Source organism: Phascolarctos cinereus, unplaced genomic scaffold (assembly GCF_003287225.1).
Source record: "Phascolarctos cinereus isolate Bilbo 61053 unplaced genomic scaffold, phaCin_HiC Scaffold_3;HRSCAF=262, whole genome shotgun sequence".
Lineage (NCBI taxonomy): Eukaryota > Metazoa > Chordata > Mammalia > Diprotodontia > Phascolarctidae > Phascolarctos > Phascolarctos cinereus.
The window spans coordinates 163,553,025-163,574,928 of record NW_027555736.1 but is presented as its reverse complement, the minus strand read 5'-3'; the positions used below and the strand labels follow the sequence as shown (position 1 = coordinate 163,574,928).

General features: G+C 35.0%; 1 protein-coding gene across 7 annotated transcripts in view; it reads right to left on the bottom strand.

The window, feature by feature from the left end:
- Positions 1 to 21,904, bottom strand: part of GABPB1 (GA binding protein transcription factor subunit beta 1) — a 74,694-nt gene that overhangs the window by 17,232 nt on the left and 35,558 nt on the right. For 5 of the 7 annotated variants that reach the window (XM_020979647.2, XM_020979857.2, XM_078151258.1 and 2 more), the window contains exons 2-6: positions 15,004 to 15,111; positions 12,296 to 12,463; positions 10,286 to 10,480; positions 8,773 to 8,920; positions 8,338 to 8,451 (exon numbers count right to left, since the gene is read on the bottom strand). In XM_020979647.2, coding sequence (XP_020835306.1) covers positions 8,338 to 8,451; positions 8,773 to 8,920; positions 10,286 to 10,480; positions 12,296 to 12,463; positions 15,004 to 15,111 — 733 coding nt within the window. The remainder of the gene's footprint in view (positions 1 to 8,337; positions 8,452 to 8,772; positions 8,921 to 10,285; positions 10,481 to 12,295; positions 12,464 to 15,003; positions 15,112 to 21,904) is intronic. The other 2 variants (XM_078151259.1, XM_020979733.2) reach the window with 1 other exon arrangement.

Genomic DNA, 21,904 nt, shown 5'->3' with positions numbered 1-21,904 from the left:
CATCAACAATGAAAATGGAACCACTGCATTTGTACTCCACCATCAAGTACCAATGGCGTTTGAGAAGATGAAATTAGTCTGTCTGCTACTTGACCATGGGCAAAGTTATTTCATCCCTTTCAGATTCAGTTTTCTCATTTGCAAAATGAAGGGGTTAGACCGGACTATTTCTTAGGTACCTACAAGCTCTAAATCTATGATCCTATAATTTATGAAAAACAGCTGGACAAGACCAAATACATGCATAAGAAATTCATGATGGAGATAATAAAAATTTAAAGGTAATCAGACATCACTCTTCAAGAGCTTTCAGAGAAGGAAAGGTTTCAAGAAAATAAAGTCATGGATGGTATTAATAGTAGCTAGCATTTATTATCCCTCCCCCCCAAAAAAAAAGTAACTGAAAAGACATCAGCAACCACTGATCCATATATTACTTTCTTATCTTTATAAAAGAAGAGCATACCAGGAACAAGCACATTACAATACACAACAATGATCTGTATGTGAGAAGTAGTGTAAAAAAATCAATAAGGACAGGCATGGACAGAAAAGGAAGTGAGCTAGTCATGGAGTGAGAGCAGGGAACAACAGAAGGACAAACCAAATTTCATTAGCTGGTATCTGTGACATTATCAAAAGAGCCAGAGGAACATCTCTAGAACATGAGGTAGATTCTCCATGGAAAATTTACAGAAAGACATTGACAAGAATCTCACAGGAAAAGAGAACTGAACAGTTTGCAATCTATACTAAAGAAAGGAAAACCCACATCAATGAGGGAATGGATCAACCAAACAAAAAACATTCATTAAACATCTATTCTGTGCCAGACACTCAGTATACAAAGATACAGCTGAAACAGTCTGTGGTCTCCTGGAGCTTCTATTCTATTAGAAGAGATAGCATGTACACGCATAAATATATAAAAATATAAATAAAAGATAATTTTGGGGGAGAAGGAGGCACTAGCAACTGGAGAAAATCAGGAAAATCTTCATGTAGGAGTTGGCATTTGAGCTGAGCTTTGACAGAAATTAGGAACTCTAAGAGTTTAAGTTGAGGAGGGAGTTCATCCTACCCATAAAGGGCAGGTTATACAAAGGCATGGAGAGAGGTGGAACGTTGTATGTGAGGAACAGCACGAAAGCTCCATTGAAACACTGAAGCTACACATTTGTGTATAACTCACTCTACTGAAATGAGAAAGCAATACAAAGTGGTATAGGAGAGGTAGGAAAAAGAGAAGGTAGCACTGGTAAGTATCAGCAGGACCTTCTTAATTTTGCAGGCCAAATGGAATGATTATGTCTACTTTGGTATTAGCTAAAAACTACAGGGAAAATGGATTTTATAAATGCAATTTGATAAAGTCTTAGGAAAATCGAAATAAAGCAAACAAAGTGAATTCCAAGGAAACAAAGAAGCATTTATCAAGAAGTATAATCAATTGAAAGAAAAAACTGAACAGACTAAAAAACTGAGATATGAAACTGGAAAATTATGAAATAGAGGTAGAAAAATCTAATAACTAAATAATGATTAAAGTAAAAAAAAGTTTTCAATAGTATTCTGAAATATCCAATAATACATTGTTAACATGGTGAAGGGTCAGTTAAGTCAATGGTATGTAGTTTCACTCCATACAGGACAGTGAAAAGTAAGAGTGCAGAATTTCAAGCTCTAGAGTTTACTGATTAAATATATATTAAGCAATCTTGACTAATTATTCTAATACTCTCAAATGTAACTATGACCTCACTAACTCAGGAGTTCCCTCCAACAATGAGGAAAGCCACCCACCCATTTCTGTCCATCTAGTGGAGCTCTTGTCCATGTCCTCCAAAAAGTTAACCATGGGGTAAAGAGGAGAAAGTCCACCCAATATACTGTAGGCCTTCTTTGATTTCTCCCAATTATCAACAAGGTTAACAGTGGAGTACTTTAGCTTTCCATATGTACAACCCCTTATTATCACAATCTGACCAATACATTCTCTCTTCTTCTTAGATAATTTCTTGATAACATCCTTTACTCCTGTTCTTTTTTTGTAGTATCTCATTGGCTCTGTGTTACAGCCTTCTCATATTCATCACATGCCTCTCTTTGATGCTCACTTTTAGCTCTTGGGAGGCCATGGTACTCCTTGTCTCACTGCTACATAGTAACACTGGTAAAATATTAGTACTGAAAAGATGGCCTTTGCTTTCATGAGAAACCTGAGATCATGTGTAAGTATGTATGTATGTATACACACACACAAATATGTCCTGAAATCTGAACAACAAACATTCTACTGGTTTTTTCCAGGAGGCTCTGCAGTGTTCCGGGGCTTAATGCAATCAACACAATGCCATCCACAAACAAAACCATCTGGTGAAAATCACCATTAATAATCATTATTTGACCTGGATTCTGTTCTAGGTCTCCTCCATTACACTAGCAAATAACTTTGGTAAGTATACCTCATCTTATTTTATGCCTCACCTGATATTCTTTATCAGGTGATCACTGAGCAGGGTTCAATATTATATTTTCCAAAGAATCTTGAATAATATTGATGTATATGGGTAGGAGGAACAGTCTTGTAAAGGGGCCTATAAGGTAGCATTTTTTTAATCTAATCAAATGCTTTTTGCAATCAACAAACAATAAGTACAATCAGATCTTATGTTATCTATAACTTAAATTTGTGAAATGGTAAAGATGTGATCCACTTTCAGATATTGCTTGGAAAAGCTTGCTGTTCCTTACTAACACCTTCATCAAGGATGCCCTAGATTCAGATACAGCTAAATCTCACAAAGTGCTACTCTGATACTTCACTTTGTAGTGGAGATGACCCTGGATTCCCATAGGATATGCCTGTAGCTCTGACAAGTTCTACAATGACAAAAAGATTTCAAGAATGGCTCCAGAACAAGTGTGTTTTCCCAAGAGCAATGTACCTAACTATGGAGACACAGATCATCAGTAAGCTGATCACCTGGTAACAAATTTTTTTGGTCATAGAAACGCCAAAAACAAAAACAAAAACAAACAAACAAAAATGGTCCTGGGCAGCTCTCTTTCCTACATGGCCAGTAGCAGAGTAGTAGGAAAGGAAGCATAGAGTGCTAAGAGTCACAGTTTTTAGACCATCAAACTTCAATTTTACCCCATTTGGGGTTTTCTTGGCAAAGATACTGGAATGATTTAAGATTTGCCATTTCCTTCTCCAGCTCATCTATCTATCTATCTATCTATTTGCATATGAGGAAACTGAGGCAAACAGCATTAAGTGACTTGCCCAGATTCACACAGCTAGTAAGTGTCTGAGGCCAGACTTGAACTCAGAATGATGAGTCTTCCTGATACCAGGCCTGGCACTCTATCCATTGTGCCACCTATTTGACAACTGATATTCTAAATGTGAGATCCAATAACTACTGTTTTGCTGGAGACCATACAATCTTGATATTCTTGCTATTAAGTAAATCAAAAGAAAGAAGCTGTAGCTAAGTAGAAGAGGTCACAGTTATGAAGAAGCAAAGAAAGGAGTTGGTGGGTTGGGTTTTAATGTACACCAACAGGAAAGAAGAAAAAAACTTTTTTTTTGGGACATCTTGTCATCACATATTACAACACTTAATGGAAAGTATTTGCAAAAAAGACAACCATGAAAATAATTGCAGTTTATATACCATCTAAGGTCGATGAGGATGAAGTGGGAGAGAAATTACACAAAGTACTTAATAATACCCTTTAAAATTAAATCAACATACATTCTGGTACTTGATTTCAATGTGAGAAAAGGTGAAGCTGGTGGGAATTACATGGGAAAATATAACTTAAGAAGAATAAGAGAAACAAAATACCTATAGATTACACAGTTACCTCACACCACTATGAACACTTTCTTTCTTTATTTTTTAGTTTTTTTAGGCAGCTGGGATTAAGCAACTTTCCCAGGGTCACACAGCTAGTAAGTGTGTCAAGTGTTTGGTCTGAGGCTGGATTTGAACTGAGGTCCTCCTGACTTCAGGGCCGGTGCTATAGCCACTGAGCCACCTAGCTGCCCCTTAACACTTTCTTTAAAAAAAAAAAATTGGTAGGCACTAGACACGGTGAAAATCCTGAAACTAACTGACAGGAAAAGATTTGTCACTGATGTGGGAGTCATTCCTGAATCCAGCTGTTTAGGTACAATTCAGACCATCAACTCAATAGAGTAAAGATCAGAATTAGTGGGGAAAAAATAAGAATAATGATAAAAAGACAATGGCGTACAACTGAAATGACTTAATCTTGAATTATTTAAACATGTAATTAAAAAAAATCAAAAAAGAAGAAATGACATTGACAATGACTATAATAATTTCATTTAGAAGTTCAACTACTGTAAATTAATTGTCCCTACAAAGAAACCAAAAGAGGCTAAAAAGGGTATTACTCAGGAGACATCTGATCTACTTGCCAACTGGAGAGAGATGGCTTCCCAAAGCAACAATGGGTTAGAATATAAACTTGTCTAAAAAATTTGTTGAAGAAGGATGATAGAAGAATATGAATAGTATCTTTTCCTAAAGCAGAGGGAAGGAGTAGAAGGTAAAACAAGTTTAAAGAAAACCTGGCAAGTAATCCAACTAAGCAAAGTCTTCTCAAGAGCATTTAAAAATGAAAACAGGACTACAAACAAGGAAAAAAGAAAAGATTTGCAAATACCATTTTTAAGAAAATGGTTTTTTTATAGCAAGGATGGTAGAACCACCACACTTGGACCTAATATCACAATCCTGGGATATGTTTACAGAAGCAGTAGAAATGTCACTACAGAGAACAAAGACGAGAAAGGCAACCACATTAGACAGAGTACAAGTGCATGCATATACACACACACACACACACACACACACACACACACACACACGGAAGGAGAGAAAGAGAGATAGTGAGAGAGAGAGAGAGAGAGAGAGAGAGAAAGAGGTCTGGGCTAAGTATGATCCAATTGGGAAGACTTCTTTGAGAAATATAAGGCATTAAAAGAGTCAGGCATTTACATACACAAGGTATTTAATGAACAAGATATTTGAAGGTAGGTAAGATATTAAAGGAGGGAGAAAAAAATCTAGGATCTTATTAATACTGAAAAATGTGCCTGAGAGAACATCATTAACTACTCACCTATAGGCCCACTCTTCCATCAATACTTAACTAATTAATGTCACAAATATGGAGAAAAAATATGTTATGTATGTTCTGATGAGTAATAAAAACACAGGTCAGATTTTCACACAGATAATTTTAAACCCCAACAAATTATACTCCACAGGAAAAAGTGTAAAAATAAAAACAGAAGTGGGCAAAGAAAGCTCATATTAAACTTGATATGGAAGGTCATATAATATCACACAACTGAACACAGAATGAAGAGCACTTTCTACCTAAAACGATACAACTTACACATATGCAGAATAGACTTAAGGCAGGAGAAAAAGTAAGTAATAAAAAGAAACTGCTCAAAGTAACTAAACAGATAGAGCTCTGTCCAGGTTGCGGGCATGTGCTCAGTCTTTCCAAACTGACCTAAGCTTCTTTGTTCCTAGAATAAATTTATCTTGTCATTGATAAATTATTTAATATGCCAAAATATTTATAGCAGCACTTTTTGTCATAGCCATGAAGTGGAAACAAAGTAGATGCCCATCAACTGAGAAATAGCCAAACAAATATGGTACATGAATGTAATGGAATATTACCATGCTGTAAGAAATGATGTGCATGACGAATAAATAGAAGCAGGGAAATATCAACATGAACTTGCAGAGTAAAGTAAGCACAGCCAAGAAAACAATATACACAGTAACTACAACAATGAAAATGGAAAGAATGACACACCAAAAATTCAAAAGTGAATGTAACAAAATTATAAAGACCAAGCAGGACTCCAATGACAAAACACAAGAGGACACCCTCAGCTCCATCCCTTTGTGGAGGTGAGAGGCCCACAAGCGTTATACAGTGATACACTGAAAGTATATATTTTTGGTGAGGGCAATTGGGGTTAAGCGACTTGCCCAGAGTCACACAGCTAGTGAGTGTTATGTGTGTGAGGCCACATTTGAACTCAGGTCCTCCTGACTCGAGGGCTGGTGTTCTATCCACTGCGCCACCTGCCTGACCCTGAAAGTATATTTTTGTCCTCTTTAAAAAACACTATTCTTTATACAGGATGGCTCTCTATGAGAGTGAGGGGGAGGGATACTTAAGACAACTGTGATGATATAAGAAACACAAGACATCAATAAAATCCTATTTTTAAAAACCGCTTTAGGATACAGAATTTTAAATTTTTTTTCATAGTATTCTTTTATTATAACTTCAGTGTTTAAATTTTATACTGTTGAACTGAATTTTTCTTGATCTACATCGTTTGGCTTATATGCTCCCTAGATGAATGTGTTCTTGCACCTTACAAGTCTTACAGTTAATGGGTATTTTTTGATTTCTCATTCAAAATTCAACCACAAATTATGGATGCTCTATTTTGTCATTTTGATGGAATATCGCCATTTACTGCACAGGTTCTTTTCACAAATACAAAAGTTGTTAATAAACTGTTCCTCTTCACTCACTCAGCACTTTATTCTCTGCATTAAATTAAGTTTTAAAATTACGTTGTACTACAACTGTAGAAAAATGTTTCTTGATTTTTTGTCAGTCACACTCTATCTCCATTCATCATTTTGTCTTCACTCGCATATTCTAAAGCCTTAATCATTTGCATTATTTACTTATAGGTTCTCTACAAGTTTTCCATTGTTTTGGGCCCTTTCACTCAGTAACTATTCAGAACTTAGGTTAGAGAATCAACTCCATATGATAAGTCAGCAACAGAGCCATCATGAAGTTCACATGTTATATAATCCAAAAGTTTTTTTAAAAATAATTAATCTAAAATAATTAAAGAAGAAGATATGTGGTGGCTACAAATTCACTTATTTTTTATGGTTTCTTAGAACAACAATAAACTATGGCTTCTCTTTTGTGGATTACTTAAGAAGTGACTGCTCTATTATTTAAGGTTATATTAATTTTCCATCCTGTAAAGAGAGGTGATTTTATGTCATTAGTTGGAAACCCACATTCAAATACAAAGTCAATCAATAAGTACTTAATAACTAAGTGAAATAAAGAGAGCCAAGTGAAAATATGTATAATGACTGTAACACTGTAAGTTAAAAGATAAATAAAAGGAAACTAAACTCAAGGCAAATGAAATACCAAAGAGGGTCCTTGAAAACAAATAATGAAGCATGTCTCCCTCTGCGTTAACAGAAAGAGAAGTATTTACTAAGATAGAATGCTGTATACTTTGTCAGATATAATCCCTGTGCTGGGGTGCTTTTGCTAAATTGTTTTTCTTTGTGGCAAGAGGAGTTCATGTTAGAAAGGAGGATATGGGTTGTCTTTCCCCCTTTTTCTGTAATGGAAGGACAAAAGACACAAATGAAACATTTTTTTTAAAAGAGAAAATGGGCTAGTAGGTTAAACATAAAAGAAAATGTCGTGGCTATACCTGTACTTCCAAGGTCAAGGGCTCATTATTTCATTGGCTTATATAGTCACCATAGCACCTAGGTAATGTACTCTAGCACCCTAGCAATGTGGATAGCAACCCCCTCTATACCGCAGTAGTCTTCATGTGTTGTTGAGGCTAAAAACAAGTCATCAACTGTTGGCCACGCTTCTGATGATGAGCCCTCCAAATTTAGCTAGCGCTAGTCCTCAGCAGAAAGACATGTAGAATATATATTGTTTATGTTCCCTTGGTAAAGCCTTCAAGAAGTAATGATAAGCACATCATGATGAGGCATTAGAGCATAACTAAGTGGAGTATCCTGACTCTAACAGTTATTATAAGTAGTAGAATAACTTACTATTTTCTATCTTTAAGGAAAGGACAGAGAGTAGTCTGATATAATAAAGAATGGGCCTCAAGCTCAAGGAGACATGGGTTCAAATCCCTCCTCTGACACTAATTGGATATATGATCCTAGACAAGATAATTAACCTCTCAAGTGTACAGGGAACTCTGAGTTGCAGAATAGTTACTGATCCATATTGGGAGAGGGCATTTCCTCACTGGGAGTTCTTACACTCATGATATCATATGTCTGAAATGTATACTCCCCACTCACAAAAACAACATCAGCAACTACTAGACAATCACTCTTTTATCTTTCATGGTTTTGGTGTAATTCTTTCTGGTCTCTTCAAGTGTCATACTTCTGTATAGCTACAATTGCCAAGAATTTTATCTGCTTTATTTAAAACCATAAAACTTGTTTTTCTAACCTGGGGTTTCTGAAGAATTGGACAATGGAGCAGAAGCTTCAGCTAAAGCAGCTAATGTAGCTAATACTGATGTAGATGAGTTTCCAAACTGAACAGCAGACACTCCCGTTTCATCTATTAAAGGGGATAAAAAATAGGGTACATTAGTTCTTAAAAAACTTTAATCAAATTTACAGCTTTGAGCTACTCCCTCCTTTTGGATCAAAAGGGGAAAACAGTTTTTTTTTGAAAACTAAAATATTAGTGCTTTGTCCAACATCATCTTTCTTTAGATTATTTTATGTGTCCAAACATTTGTCACATAATAAACAAACCAAAGAAGGAAAATGCAGCTACTATGATCTTACCCTTATTCTCCAACAGTCCTTCCTTAAAATGGTGAATACCTACTTAAAGCACAAAATCCCAACAGCTACCCTACATGCATCTCAATACCTGTTGCCTTGGATGAATTTTCTGAGGATACCAGACCTGTTAGGTTCACCACCCCTCCAGGTCCAATGATAAACTGTGGTGTTGCCGCATGGATCGTCACAGTATCAGGGCTCTCTGGGTTTGTATTTATTTGGTTCTGCATTGCAATCTAGAGAAGAAACCACAATAGATTTTTAGATAACTGTCAGAATAGCACAGACCTTCAGTGTAACCCAAAAACTTTCCTTAAAGGAATTGTCTTTAACAAATTGCTTAGGGGTCTACTAAGTATGATATTTTTGAATCTCAACCTCAGCCTGCTTGTTAGATAAAGCAGCAAAATATTGAAAGAGGAGAGTGACTGACATGGTCATCAATATAGAATAGAGATTTGTGAGCCATTAAGAAATTCTTGACTACCCTGTGCAGGCCCTGTTGTTACAGAATTTTGATTAATACCTTATTTCTGGTACTGCATTTAAGCAACCCATAGGTCACTGAATAAAATGCTCTCTTCACCTAAATTGGTCCTCAACCTCTTAATTCTCCTACCTAGAAGTATGTGTCCCAATTTCACTCTTTCTTAGAGTTCTCTGAATTCTGTTCTAAAAGTTCTCTTTCTCAGTTCTCTGAATCTCTCTGAGGAGCTCTTAGATACTCAGAAAAATTCCCTCGCAAATTATTTCACTCTTTAAATTAAAAAAAAAACACCTCACTCATGCTTAATGTTATTTTCAATTATCAGTCTTAAAGTATGGTGTTTCAAACATCAGAATATCCTAGTTTCCCTAAACAAAGAAACGTTTAAGTAACTGGTAGAAAAACAATAGAGTCACAAGCTAGCATTAAAATGAAAAAAGGTCATACTGAGCAAGGGAAATTAGAAAGCAGAGTTCAAGATAATGACTAAAGAATATAATTTATACCAATCTGGAGGAATTACTTCTTAATGATGAAAAGCAATCTGGCACTAAAAGAAGGGGTCAGCAGCTCACTATAAAGTGGCTCACTAGTGGCCAGTTCTCCCTAGAAAGATAAAGGCTCTCAGAAAGCCTTCTGAGGATGACAGAACTCAGAAGGGGATATAAAGGAAAAGTAAGGACCTAGACGCCAAAGAATGCTTAGTTCATTGAATAAACATTGCTCTAACTGTTGAAATTACTTATTTTTATCTAAAATAGATAAAATACTCTTATAAAAATCTCAAATTAGCATGCAAATACAGTATCCAAATTGTAAAAGGAACTAAAAGAAACAGCCAAGGGAACGAAAGACCTAAAAGAGCTCAGAAACAATTTCATATCAAATAAATTAATGATTTACTAGTCCTTATTTAGATATTAAAAGATTAGAGATTCTCTGAGATAATGAGAAAATGACTAGGATGAATTAATTTGGGAAAAAATAAGAAGGAAATGAGAGAAAGGAAAAAGCGTCATTCAAAACATCTCAAAGGTAACAGGCTAACAATTCACAACATGATAAAAAAGCAGGTATTCTTCTGTAAGTTTTAAAATGAAAGGTAAAAAATTACCTGTAATATTTCTGCCAAATCTTCATTTCCATTGTCTATTGAAATGTCCAAAGCAGTTTTACAAAATTTACTTTGTGTGTGGACATCAGCACCATATTTAATTAAAAGTTCTACCACCTCCTGATGGTTATGTTCTGTAGCCCAGTGTAGTGCTGTCATCTTTAGCATGTCTTTTGCATTGACATCAGCACCATGCTACAAAAGATTCCAAATCCATAGATTATTTAAAGTATAAAATACAGTTCATATATAAGGTAAAATCATAACTACTGTACATGTCTGTGAGCAAGAATTTACAACAGAGAAATATAATCAACCATTTATCAATGTCAGATCATCCTACAAGTCAGTCATTCTTGTGCTAAACTAACTTTTCTAACCACTTTCCTTCTGATACCTAAAAAAGCTTGAATTATTCTGTTGTATTTTGCTGTTTTTATTTTCCTGTTATCTATCAGTATGGGCATGAAAGTTTAGGAAAGGGAGAACTGCAGGAAGGAGTAAAATCCTGCAAGTATTCCTACAAATCTCTTTTAACATTCCTAATAGGTTTAGGATCCATGTTTTTTATTTTTAAATTTATACACTAGTAATAGATAAGTCATTTAAGGAGGGTCATTTAGAAAATAGGATGAAAGACAAAGAGTATCATTTTTTAATCCACCACTCCCAATTTCACTCTTTCTCAGAGTTCTCTGAACTCTGTTCTGAAAGTTTTCTTTCTCAGTTCTCTGACTCTCTCCGAGGAGCTCTCAGATACTCAGAAAAATTTGTTCGCAAATTATTTCATTCTTTAAATTAAAAACAAAAACTCACTCATGCTTAATGTTATTTTCAATTATCAGTCTTAAAATAATGTTAAATGTATGTATATATTCATATTTAAGCCAAAAGTCATTCTCCAATAAATAAGCAGTCAAAAGATATAAGCAAACAGTTCTCCAAAGAAGTATTGTAAACTATTAACAACCACATGAAAAAATACTCGCAATCACTAATAATAACAGTAATGCAAATCAAAACAACCTTGAGGTTTCACCACATACCCAGCAAATTGGCCATGATGACAAAAGATGGGAATTGTCAATACTGGAATGGTTGTGGGAAGAAAGGCACACTGGTGTACTGCTAGTAGAACTGAGAATCAGTCATCATTTTGGAAAGCAATTTGGAATTATGCAAATAAAGTGACCAAAATTTCCATACCCTTTGACTCAGAAATTTCAATTACTAGGCCTATACCCCAAGGAGGCTATTCATAAGAAGAAAGTCCCCATATATTCCAAAATATTTATAGAGGCACTTTTTGTGATAGCAAAGAATTGGAATCAAAGTAGATATCCATAGATTGGGGAATGGCTCAAAAAATTGTGGTGCATGAGTGTAATGGAATATTACTGTGCTACAAGAAATGGGGAATGTAATAAATATAGAGAAGCATAGAAAGATTTATATGAACTCATGCACAGTAAACAAAGCCAAGGTAACAACATATGCAGTGACTACAATAATGTAAACTGAAAGAAAAACCATGCACACAAAAAAATCAAAAGTGAATATTGCAAAACTATAAAAACAATCACTCCTTGAAAGATATGAGAAGACACTTCCACCCCACCCTTCTGCAAAGGTGGGAGGTCCACAAGTGTTGCCAATATTGTTAAGATTGTTTTGAAGTACTGATTAGTTAATGCTGTTTTCCTCTTCTTTTTCTGCTCTTGTCTTTAAAAAATATCTCTTATGTGGGATGGCTCTTTGGGAGGGAGAAAGAAAGGAACTGGGATAAACTAAAGTGATTTTTAAAAATAATAAGTTTTTATTGATCTTTTCTTTTTTAATTAGAAAACAATACTTTTCAGAGCTTCATTAGGAGGTAGCTCAAGAACCTAAGAACCCAGGAGAGATAATTCTTCCAGAAAAGGTAAACTGTAACAGGCAGTTTTTCTTTCCACAAGCTATTATTATTATAGGTTTAGGTTTACTTTCAAAGTCTGGAAATATAAGACAAACCTTAAGTAAAACTTCTACAATGCTTGCGTGGCCTTCAGATGCTGCCATGTGTAATGGAGTTCGGTCCACTTTAGTTCTGGCATCTCGGCTTACACCAGCTCGGAGTAATACTTCTGTGGTTGAATAGTGCCCATATTGTGCTGCTAGATGAAGTGGAGAGGTACCCAACTAAAATTCAAAATAAATGTGATATTTAAACTCTGATTTATTACTATACATCATATATCTACTTTATATTAAATTATAACTTTCTTAATAGGAACTCAAAACACTTTTGTAGACATCTTTTTTATCCTTAAAAATATCCCTATCCTGTAAAAAAATTCAATAACCAATATCCTCATTTTTTTCAACTTAATGGTATTTTTTCTCAATTACATGTAAAGATAGTTTTTAAATATTTATTTTGTAATATTTTGAGTTCCAAATTCTTTTCCTTCCCTCCCTTCTTTCACCCTTTCCCAAGACAACAAGCAATCTGATATAATTATACATGTAGAATCATGTTAAACGTATTTCCACATTAGTCATATTGTGAAAGAAGAATCAGAACAAAAATGAAAAATCATGAGAAAGAAAAAAACAAAAAAAAAGTGAAAATATTATGCTTCGATCTGCATTCAGACTCCATAGTTCTTTCTCTGGATTTGGATAGGATTTTCTATCATGAGTCTTTTGGAATTGTCCTGGATCATTGTATTGCTGAGAAGAGTTAAGTCTATCATAGCTGATCATTGCGCAATGTTGCTGTTACTATGTGCAATGTTCTCCTGGTTCTACTCACTTCACTGAGCATCATTCATGTAAGTCTTTCCAGGTTTTTCTGAAATCCATCTGCTCATCATTTCTTATAGAACAATAGTATTCCATTACATTCATAGACCACAACTTATTCAGCCATTCCCCAACTGATGGGCATCCCCTCAATTTCCAATTCTTTATCACCACAAAAAAGAGCTGCTATAAATATGTATATGTGTGTGTGTGTGTGTGTGTGTGTGTGTGTGTGTGTGTGTGTCCTTTTCTCTTTTTTATGATCTTTTTGGGATACAGACCTAGTAGTGGCATTGGATCAAAGAGTATGCACAGTCTGATACCCTTAGGGCATAGTTCCAAATTGCTCTCCAGAATAGTCGGATCAGTTCACAACTCTACCAACAACGCATTAGTGTTCCAATTTTCTCATGTCTTCTCCAACATTTATCATTTTCCTATTTTGTCATGTTAGTCAATCTGATAGGTATGATGTGGTACCTCAGAGTTGTTCTGATTTGCATTTCTCTAATCAATAGTAATTTAGAGCATTTTCTCACATGATTATAGATAGCTTTAAACTTCATCTGAAAACTGCCTGTTCATATCCTTTGACCATTTATCAATTGGGGAATGACTTGTATTCTTATAGATTTGACTTAGTTCTCTATTTATTTGAGAAATGAGGCCTTTATCAGAAACACTGGCTGTAAGAATTGTTTCCTAGCTTCCTGCTTTCCTTCTAATCTTGGTTGCATTGGTTTTGTTTGTGCAAAAAGTTTTAAATTTAATGTAATTGTGCATATTAATTTTTATAATTAATTATAATGTAATTATGTGTTATAATTTTAATTTAGTGTAATTACATAATTTATTATTAAATTATGTGATTTAATTTAATTATCCATTTCATAATGTTCTCTGTCTCTTGTTTGTTCATAAATTCTTCCCTACTCCATAGATCTAACAGGTAGCCCTATTCATTGCTCTCCTAATTTGCTTACGGTATCATCACCCTTTATGTCTAAATCATGTATTCATCTCAACCTTATCTTGGTACAGGGTGCCAATATCATCATTTTACAAAGAAAAAAACTTAATCTGAGAAAGATCTACCTACTAAACCACTACTTATTTAATAAAGTTCAGTATGAGGTTTTAATATAGTAAAAATGTATTAGTTTATTAGCACAGGCAAAATTTAAAAAGTACAAACCGGAGATGTACTTTAGGTGAATCTGTGAGAGAAACATGGCAACCAAAGACAATACCAATTAGAGTACATAGAAGCTCATTCAGAGAAGGATGACAGAAGATCACAAATGTTACTGATCCACAAGATAGCAAAATAAAAAAGTTGAGGAGAGGCTTAGAAATTTAAAAGAAAAATCTTTAGACAAATAGGCTATTCCAGTAACATAATCCAACTGCTCATGACTCCCATATGCTCAAATTCTAACAGACAGTCATAACGCTAAAATTATGCAAGTTAACTTGTAAAACTGCTCCAACTGAAAAATGATTAACTTTTAACTCTATGAATATTCAAATAGATCTGTGATCTCATGTGGAAGCTTTTTCCAACAAAAGAAATCATAATCCATCCTGTCATCCTACAAGTCTGGGGGTGATGGGGTCAAGAAGAAAAATGGGACCTAATGGGATGAACTCAACTTTCCTCAATAGCTCTCAAAATTGTCAGAGTAATTAATGTTTAGAGTAATACTGATTAACTAATGTCATAGTAATATTAATGCTATCTCTTGCCTTTGCCTCATGTTCATAACCAGTCCAATCTTTTTCTATCATACATCTCTTTGACTATGAATTTAATGATTTATTAACAAATTCATATGACTAAGTCAATTAATCAAATTGATAAATTGCTATTCAAAAATAAATGAAAGTAAAATTCACACAAGATTTTTTTTTAATTTTTTTTTACTTTTATTTACCCAATCTGTAGTAAAAGGAGCTCCATTTGCCATCAAAATCCGAACTTCATCATCTTGACCTGCTCGTGCTGCTTCTAAAAGCTTCTTTCCCAAATCTACCAGGGACATCTAGACAAAAATCAAGGAGAAAAAATACTTTGATGCTAAATTTTAACTTTAAATTTAAAATTCATGAACAACAGTATTTTTTTGCTTCCTACTTCTACAATTAATTTGATTCTCAATTATCTATTCCATAAGAAAGAAAAAATATATGGCTAATCTACCACTAAAGACAAAGCAAAAATCAATCGATATTTACTTTTAAAATATATTTGGATGAGGACATATTCATCTTCCTATTTATGTTTTGCTTAGGGTGATATGAAAATTAGTTTGTAATTCATGCACATACAAATATTACAAGGTAGGAAAAGTAGGCTAGATTGCAAGAGAAAAATGGACCCAAATTAAAAACGGATAAATAATAAGGCTGATTATACTTACATTCATCTGTAGGCACTAAATATCAGAAATGTTACCTATGTGTCACAAGAGTAATGTGGCATTAGAAATGTTCCTCTGATATTGATACACGTAAAAGGAAGGCTGTTGTACATTTACATTAGAGTGACAGTTATTTAGTCTTAAAAGATCATGATGTCTTCTACACCTTTGCATATGTGTGATCTACTTATTAAAATTCCTCTAGGAAAGGACTAGATATCAACTATACCAGATATTTAAGTAACCGAAGAAGACTCAAGAAGCATTCTTTTTAAAATTTTATTGATGCTTTTTGTTTTCTTACAATGTAATCACTCCTCCCCTGTAACAAAGAAAAAAATTAAACCAGACCAAACAAAGATATCCAAAGGTATATTCAACATTCTACACTTGAAGTCCCTGCTCTTTCCACTGAAAAAAATAAAAATATGTTTCACTCTCAGTTATCTGGCACCAAGATTGACCACTGTAATTAACCTGAGTTGAGTACCACTTTAGCATTGCTTTTGCTTATATTATTGCTACTTTTCTGTATGTTTTCTTGGCTCTATTTTCTTCACTTTGAACAGTTCAAATAAGCCCTCCCATATTTCTCTGAATTTTTCATATTTGTTTCTTAATGCAATATAATCAATGGATAATTATTGATAATAATCCATTAGTCAAAAAGTCAGTAAATATTTAATAATAACAATAATGATATAGGGGACAGACAGAGAAAATGGCCAGAGATGAGAGACAGAGTATCTTGTTTGCTTCAATTTTCTCAGATATAAAATGGATAATAATAGCACCTATCTCCCTGGGTTGTTGTGAAAATCAAATGAGATATCTATAATGTCCTTAGCATATTGCCTGGCACACAGTAGACACTATTATTATTATTATTATTATTATTATTATTATTATTATTATTATTATCTAATAGACGACAGAAAGCCACTGGAGTTTATTGAGAGGGTGGGAGGGGTGGTATAACATGGTAAGACCTGAGTCTTTGGAAAGATCACTTTGCTGGCTGAGTGGTAGGTAGATGGACTAGAGAGAGGAAAGGCTTGCAGCAGGTAGACTCACCAACAGGCTATCGCAATAGTTCAGGTGTGAGGCGAAAGGGCCTGCCCCAGAGTGGTGGCAGTGTCAGAGGAGAGGAGGGGGAATATTTGAGAGATGTTACAAAGGTGAAATTGATAGGCCTTGGCAATAGATTGGATATGAGAGATAGTGAAGAGTCTAGGATGACATACATCATCTATCAAGAGTAGGAAACCTGTGGCACATGTGGCCTTCCATGTCCTTGTGTGAGGCCTTCTGACTGAGTTTAAGTTTTACAGAACAAATCCTTTTATTAAGGGGATTTGATCTGTGATTTTTGGATTCAAACTAGATTCTAGGTTCAAAGCCTTGGTGACTCAGAGGATGATGACAGTGAAAGGAGGTAGGGAGGGGTTGTGGGAAAGATAATGAGTATAGCTCATATTGAGTTTAAGATGACCACTGGATATCCAGTTCAAAATTTCTGAAAGGCAGTTGGAGACATGAGACTAGAGGTCAGCAGAAAAGTTTGGGCTGGTTAGGTAGATCTGAAAATTGTCAGCATAAAGGTGTAATTACATTCCATTTTACACATCACAGTTTGTTCAGGCTTTGACCCATTAATGGGTATGTACTTTGTTTCCAGTTTTTTGCTACCACAAAGAATGCTATTATGAAAATTTTATTATATATGGGAGCTTTCTTTTTGCATTTGATATCTGTGGCAGGACAGAAAAGAAGGAAAAGAAGTTAGGCAAAAGAAGGGGATGATAAGAAGAAATCTTCACACAGCTATCCTTTCCAGCATTCTTTGTACTTTTTCTCATATGTCTGTCAACCTGGTCTCCTAGAAGGGGAGTGGGCATACTTTTCCCTTTACTCCTTTAAGTCTACACAATCAAAATTTTCTACCCAATTCAAATTATAGTGGGAGTGGGAAATCAGCCCCCAGGTCATTCTCCCTTCTCCTGGCTCACCATATACCTCTCCTCCTCAATTCCTGTCCTTATACTAGGGGACCTGAATATCCACAAAGATACTTCTTCAAGTTCCTTAACTTCTCAATTCTTCAGCCTCCTTAAATGGCAAGACCTATTCCTTCACCTCAGCCATAGGTAGATCACACAATAGATCTCACCATTACCCATAATTGTTCTCCTCTCTAATTAAAACTCAGACATTCCCTTAGCTGACCATAACCTTTTATCATTCCATCTCTCCCTATGTCTCACTCCTTCTAAACCCTATTTTTCACCTGCGGCCATTATCCCCACTCTGACATCTCTTTCTTCCCTCTCCTATCTCAACCCAATAATTAACTATTTTACTTCTACACTCTGCTTTACCCTCTGATTCTAAATCTCTTTCCCTTTTCCTTATCTCTAGCTGAACCTCAGCCCTGGATCTATCTCCTCAATTACCGGACAAAGCTGAAGGATGTTCCACAACCATGCTGACTGGGCCATCACTTTAGCAAGAGAGTCCTTTTATTGCTTCACAATTGATTCTCTATTTCACTCCCCACAGAAACTGTTCTAAAACTTTTGTCCCTTCCTCAAGTTTCACCCACACATTCTCCTTCTCTCTCTCTCTCCCCCCCTCCACCTCCCCTTTCCCACCTTTACTGCCCTGCACTGGCCCATCCAGGACCTTGACTCTCACTTTATCAAGAAAACCGAGATCATCTGAAATTAACTCTTCTCCCCCTCTCTTCATATCAAAACATCTTGCTATCATCTTCCACTCTCTTCTCCTTTCCCCTAGTCTCTGACAGAGAATGTTCCTTCTTCTTAGCAAGGCCAACTCTACCCTTATGTCTCCCTGATCCCACTCCTTCCCTCTCCAGCAGACTACATCCTTAATCACTCTCTTCCTCCCTCTCCCTAATGCCCAACTTTTCCCTGCCTCCTTCAAGCTATTATCTTGTTATCTCCCTTCCCTTTCTCAGACAAACTCCATGAAAAAATTGTCCATCCTTTCTGTCTCTATCTCCTTTCCTTTCCCTCACTCCTTTACAATGTGGCTTGCAATCACATTACTAAACTTAAACAGTTCTCTCCAAAGTTACTAACAATCTCTTAACTGCCAAATATGATGGCCTTTTCTCAGTTCTAAATCCTTCTCAATTCATTTGCTGCATTTGACATTGTTGGCTATTCCCTCCTGGATAGTCTCTCCTCTTTGAGTTTCGGTGATACCAATATTTCCCAATTCTGCTCCTATCTGTCAAACTACTCTTTCTTAGCCTCCTTTGCTAGTTCACTATTCATATTACACTCCCTAACTGTGGGTGTTCCCTAAAGTTCTGTCCTAGGCCCTCTTCTCTTTTCCTTCTACACACTCTTTTGGTAACCGCATCAGCTTACATGGGATTTAACTGCTACTATCTCTATGCAGACCGTCATATCTATAAATCTAGCCTCACTATCTCCCCTGAATTCCAGTCCTGTATCACCAATGGCCTATGGGATACTTCAAATGGCACAATGGATAGCATACTAGACCTGGAGTCAGGAAAACCTGAGTTCAAATCTAGCTTTGGACACTGATTAGCTGTGTGATCCTGGGCAAGTCACTGTCTAATCTCTGTCTGCTTAAGTTTCTCATCTATAACAGGAGGATACTAACAGCTTCTATCTCCCAGGACTGTTGTGAGGATCACTTGAGATATTATTTGTAAAGCACTTTACAAACCTTAAATTGCTATATAAATGCTTGTTATTATCATAAACTGAATATGTCAGTCAATAAACGTTTATTAAATGCTTACTATGTTAGGCACTGTGTTCGGCACTAGAACATACCCCAAACTGAACTCACTGTCTTTCCCTCCAACTCTCCTCCTCTTTCAAACTTCTTTATTTCTGTGAAAGGCACCACCATCTTTCAGCCTCCTGGTTTGTAACCTAGGAAATTATCCTGGACTGCTCACTCTTCCTCATTCCATATAGCCAATAAGCTGCCAGATCTTGACATCTCTCACATTTGACCTCTTATCTCCACTCACATAATCACTACCTTTGTTCAGCCCCTCATCACATCTCACCTAAATTACTGTAAGTCTCTCAAGTCTATCCCCATTCCAGCTGATCCGAAACACAGCATCCAAAGTAATTTTAGTTAAGCACAGCTCTGATCATGTGACTCCCCTACTCAAATTCTAGTAGCTTTCTAAGTGCCTCTAGGAGAAAATATAAACTTCTCTGTTTACTTTTTAAAGCCCTGCAAAATCTAGCCCTGGCCTATCTTTCCAGACTCATCAGAGATTATTCCCCCTCCCCTACTCTACTATCCAGTCAAACTGTCCTGCTCTCTGCTCATCCCACTTGATATTCCATTTCCCATCCCTGTGCTTTTCTACTGCATGACCACTACAGGATGAAATGCCTGGAAAGTACTTATTCCTTAACCCCATTTATACCCTCCAAGTCTCTCTCTTTCCTTTAAGATGCAGCTCAAGCACCATCTTCTGCATGAAGCCTTTCTTCATCTTCCCAACTGCTAGTGTTACCCAACTATTTTGTATTTGACTACTTCATATATGTTTGTATTTATTAACTTCATATTTATGCTGTATATGTTTTTATACGTATTTATTGTCTCTATTAGCATGTAAGCTCCTTATGAGCTGGAATTGTTTCAGTTTTTATACTTGTATCTCTAGTACCCTCATGCTCAATAAATACTTACTGACGAATTGTATTGATGTGAGAAAAAATATATCCTGTTTGGTATACACATAGAAACATGGAACAGGAAAAGAAAACATTTATTCTTAAAGAATATATAAAAATTAAAATTTAAAGAATATTTAAAAATTTAAATCAAAATCATATGTTACACTGCTGTAAAAACTAGCAAACTACAAACTCACAAACTAAATTTATTGCAAACTGCAACACAGGTATAATGCAGATAAAATTAAGTGCTCACTAAATGAACTGCTTATTGTTTTTCAATAGGTTAAATTTCTATAATTTTTATATGAGATCTTGTTTATTTGAAAAAAAATTTATTATTAGCAAAAATAAGAGCAACTAATATTTATATAGTGTTACTATTTGCCAAACCCTGTGCTAAGAGCTTCACAATTATTATTTCATCTGATCCTCACAAAAATCCTAGAAGGCAGATGCAATTTATCTTCCTTTTACAGTTAAGAAAACTGAGGCTAACAGCAGTTAAGTGACATGCCATTGGTCACACAGCTAGAATGTGTCTGAGATCATATTTTAACTCAGGTCTTCCTGACTCCAGACCTGGCACTCTATCCCACTGTGCCCCGTAGCTGCCTAGAAAGAAAATATAAAAGTTGTTTTAAAATTTTTTTGGTGAAATACATATGTACATTACTTAGTCTTCTGTAATTAATGCATGATTAAAAAGTTTAAATATATACTTTATTATAATAAAATTATACACTAAGATATAACTTTATTCAAAAAAAGCTACTCTTTTCAAACAACTGATTTTAAAAGTTGTGGCTTTACTTTCAGAAATTAGAAATACTCAGCAATGCTTAGCTCCTGAAATAAGTCTGTAAACCATTATTTAGAATTGTGCGTGCATTCGTCATGAAATATATAGAGATTTTAAGAATTACATTAAAATATAATTATATTCAGTTCTTCATAAGTAATTAGTAGTTCTGTACCAAATCAAGAGTCTACATTGGCTGATAACTGACAGAATTCTTAATATCATTTTCTTTGAAATTCAATACTTTCATAATGGATATTTTAAAAAATCAACAGATGATGAAAGACAAGACAAAAACACATGCAACATTATCATGCCCTGGCCCTTCTTCTAGACCACTTGGCCCAAATAAATTTTACCAGCTTCCAGTGAGATGGTGTGGTTAAAGGGTATGATCCTTTTAGGGACTTTTTTCAGATCATTCAAAATTGTTTTCCAAGTCAGAGCTCCACCAACAAGGTATTACTGTGACCATTTCTCCTTACAGCTCTTTCAACATTGACTTTTCTGTCTCAATTTTGTCAATTTAATGGGTAAAAAAATAAAACAAACCTTAAAATTATTTAATTTTCCCCTTTTTATTAGTGAATTGGGACATGTTGAATGGTTGATACCTTAAAAAGAAAGGCAAATTATCTGTATACTTTGTCTATCTATTGTACCTTAGAATTATGTATTAGTGTCAATTCCCTATAATCAAAATGGATATCAAAATTCTGTCAGAAATAAATAATTTGAAGATTTACCCCTGAAAACTTTTCCTCTTATTCTAGTTACATTTCTTTTACTCATGAGAAAGCTTTTAAATTTTATAGAATCAAAATTTTTATTCTATCTTCTGTGATCTCCTCTGTCCTTTATTTGGTTACTGTTTTCCCCCCAAAGATCTGAAGGATATTCATTC